The following is a 2859-nucleotide window of genomic DNA, read 5'->3' on the forward strand; positions in this document are numbered from 1 at the left end:
CTTTCCCTTTCCTCCAAGCAGGCTTTCCAGGAAACTCCCAAAAAAAGAGAGGAAGAGGTGCATGTACAAGCCAGATTGGCACAGTTTTAGTTAACAAAGCTTGTAGGGAAGGAGGAGGGGGAGGAGGAGAGAGCTCCCTCCTTGAACTGCCAGGAGTAAACCTCATACTTTGTAGGAAATGTATCAAAAGTGGGTATTTTGGATTCTTTGTATCAAAAGTGGATCTTCCCACTGCCTCCTCACTTTCTCCCTACGTCTTGGGGTGCTTCTGGAACCACAAGCTTCTCTAAAGACCCCTCCATTACCCCCAGAAGCATTTGTTCTTCATTTGAAGGGTACAAGCCCTGCAACAATGGAGCCTGAGGATAAGACAGCCTAGCAGAGCCTTCAAGGGCTTGCTGAAGGTCACAGGAGGCCAGGGACAAAGCCAGAGGTACTGACTGGAGCTGACTGGTACATCACGTGCAACTGCAGCCAGATGAACACAGCCCACATGTCCAAACTTCCAACCCACCCTTCTCTGGCCACCCAACGAGTCTCTTCTTCACTGCTCTGAGCTGGAAATGCTCCAAAGAGAAAAAGTGAGGAAGGAAAAGCCTTACCAAGGACACGTCATCCAGAATGAGCCCGAACGTTGCTGCTCTCTCTGTGAGATCTTCACTAACTTGCCTTGAGACCAGCTCTCTCTGAGTGATCAGTTCTCCAGCATCAAAACGAGCCTGGAATCAGGGTGGGCAGCAGTGAGAAGAAAGCTCCAAGAAGGGATAGATTCTCCATGTGTCTCTGCACCCATGAGCCTCAGAGTTAATCCAGTTATCTTTCCAAAGTCAGTGAAGACTGAGCTGCCCAGGCATTTAAGAGAAGGACTGAATGACTGGGAGTGTCAGTGTGGGCTGGAGAGGAGGTTGTCTTGTCCAGTTGAGCATTTAACATAAAAACACACAACTGGGCTACATGGTTAGTGATTCTTTGGCAGTGCCCCAGGGGATGCTTCCAAAAGTGCTGAAAAGCTGAAATCTAAGATTAATAGAAGTGAAACTCCCAGTGCCTTGACTGCAACTCCCAGCCTGAAGAGCAGAGCCAACAGCTGAGAGCAGGTAACAAAGAAATCTCTTTCCACCCAGAGATCATCCAAGGTGAATCAAGTCAGAATGACCAAGAAACAATTAGTGAAGCTCCAATTAACTTTACCAGATGGCCCATGAGAGTAGAAAGAAAAGCCTGAAGCTGAGGCATAACATTTTTCCCAGTCCAATGGGTCCCTCACTGATGAAAAGAGGAAAGATGGATGCCTGGCAGATCCCAGCAGTTCTCAGGCTGCTCTTACCACAACAGACTTGAGGATTTCAGTTGTGATTGAGGGCAGGACACGCTCATCATAGTCCTCTCCAATACTGGTGAAAATCCGCGGTAACTGGGCGGTCACTGGTCTGAACAGGATCCTCAATGTGATGTTCACGTTCTGCAGATCTGAAGAAGAGTCACATGTTAGTGGCACGGGGGCAGGAGAGACCCTGAAGCTGTCCTCTCCAGGGCAACTGGATGGGAAAGCATAAAAATCCAGGTTTCTTTTTGCCAGCAGAGAAGAGATGTTTTTATTGCCTCTTTCACCTTGGGATCCAAATCCTCCTTAGGATAAGAGTTATCACAGAATGGTTTGGGCTGGAATGGACCTCAAAGCTCATCTAGATCCAACCCCCTGCATGGGCAGGGACACCTCCCACCAGCCCAGGCTGCTCCAAGCCCCATCCAACCTGCCCTTCAACACTGCCAGGGATGGGGCAGCCACAGCTTCCCTGGGCAACCTGGGCCAGGCTCTCACCACCCTCACAGGGAAGAATTCCCTCCTCATGTCCAACCTCAAACTCCCTCTCCCAGTTTTCATCCATTCCCCTCATCCCATCCCTCCCTGCCCTTGTCCCAGGTCCCTCCTCAGCTTTCCTGGAGCAGCCCCAACTCCCTCATTCTGTCTTCACGGGAGAGCTGCTCATGAAGACTTCTTTTTATCAGCAGAAAAAAACACAACAACAGTTCTTCTCCCTTCCCCTTTCACCTTGGGATCCAAATCCTCCTTAGGATAAGATTTATACCTCAGTTTCTTTGCAGTGCAGGGAATTACTTGCCCTTCTGCAGAGACACAGACTTGATGTTTAAAGGCACAATTTACAGACTGAAGGAAGGTCCCCATATCTGTTCTGCAACTAGTCAGATCCAACCATTCCTGATTCTGTGCCAAAATGGACTCGGGACACGTGGAATCTCTACCCCCAGAAGAAAAACGATCACCAGAGCAATCTGGTTCCCTGGTGGTCTCCAGGTCCAAGCACTCACCTTTGCTGCCAGTGATGACAGGAATGTTCCGGGGGCGGGAGCGGCAGTCGAAGATGATGGGTTTCTGCACCCAGGGGATGAGGAAGTGGGTCCCTTCTCCTACCACTGTGTCCTGCACCCCCCGGAACCGGTCAAAGATGACAGCTCTGTGGCCTGCATCGACTAGAGAAGAAAATGGTTTCACCCTTCCCATCCATCATACCTGCCCATCACCAAAACCTCCTCTGGGAACAGGGGCAGTTAAAGGCTTTTGCTACAGGAGAGCAGGGAAATGAGCGGGATCATTTGGAGCAAGGAGGCCAAGAGAAGATGCAGCCGTGACTCCTGCTCCCCCATCTGCTCACGGGGGCAGCAGATCATTAACAAAAGACCTTCCTTGTGCAACACATGAGGTAGAACTCAGCCCAGCAAGGCTTTGTGTCCATCCTCCCCCAGTGCCATGAGCAGCATCAGCACAGAGCAGAACAAAACGCCAGGACGAAGAGCTCAGCTTCTCCCACTCACCGTTGTAAAGAGCAGAATTGACAA

At 50.3% G+C, this 2859-nt stretch overlaps 1 protein-coding gene across 1 annotated transcript in view; it reads right to left on the bottom strand.

Annotated features, from left to right (window-relative positions):
- The window catches only part of PHB (prohibitin), a gene marked incomplete at its 5' end in the record, with an annotated part of 4959 nt that extends 2105 nt beyond the window's left edge, over window positions 1-2854 (bottom strand). Inside the window, 4 exons of the mRNA XM_010004449.1 lie at window positions 603-719; window positions 1328-1470; window positions 2332-2493; window positions 2836-2854. Coding sequence (XP_010002751.1) covers window positions 603-719; window positions 1328-1470; window positions 2332-2493; window positions 2836-2854 — 441 coding nt within the window. The remainder of the gene's footprint in view (window positions 1-602; window positions 720-1327; window positions 1471-2331; window positions 2494-2835) is intronic.
- Between the last annotated feature and the right edge of the window lie 5 nt (window positions 2855-2859).

The sequence above is a fragment of the Chaetura pelagica genome, unplaced genomic scaffold (assembly GCF_000747805.2).
Source record: "Chaetura pelagica isolate M959 unplaced genomic scaffold, ChaPel_1.0 scaffold789, whole genome shotgun sequence".
Lineage (NCBI taxonomy): Eukaryota > Metazoa > Chordata > Aves > Apodiformes > Apodidae > Chaetura > Chaetura pelagica.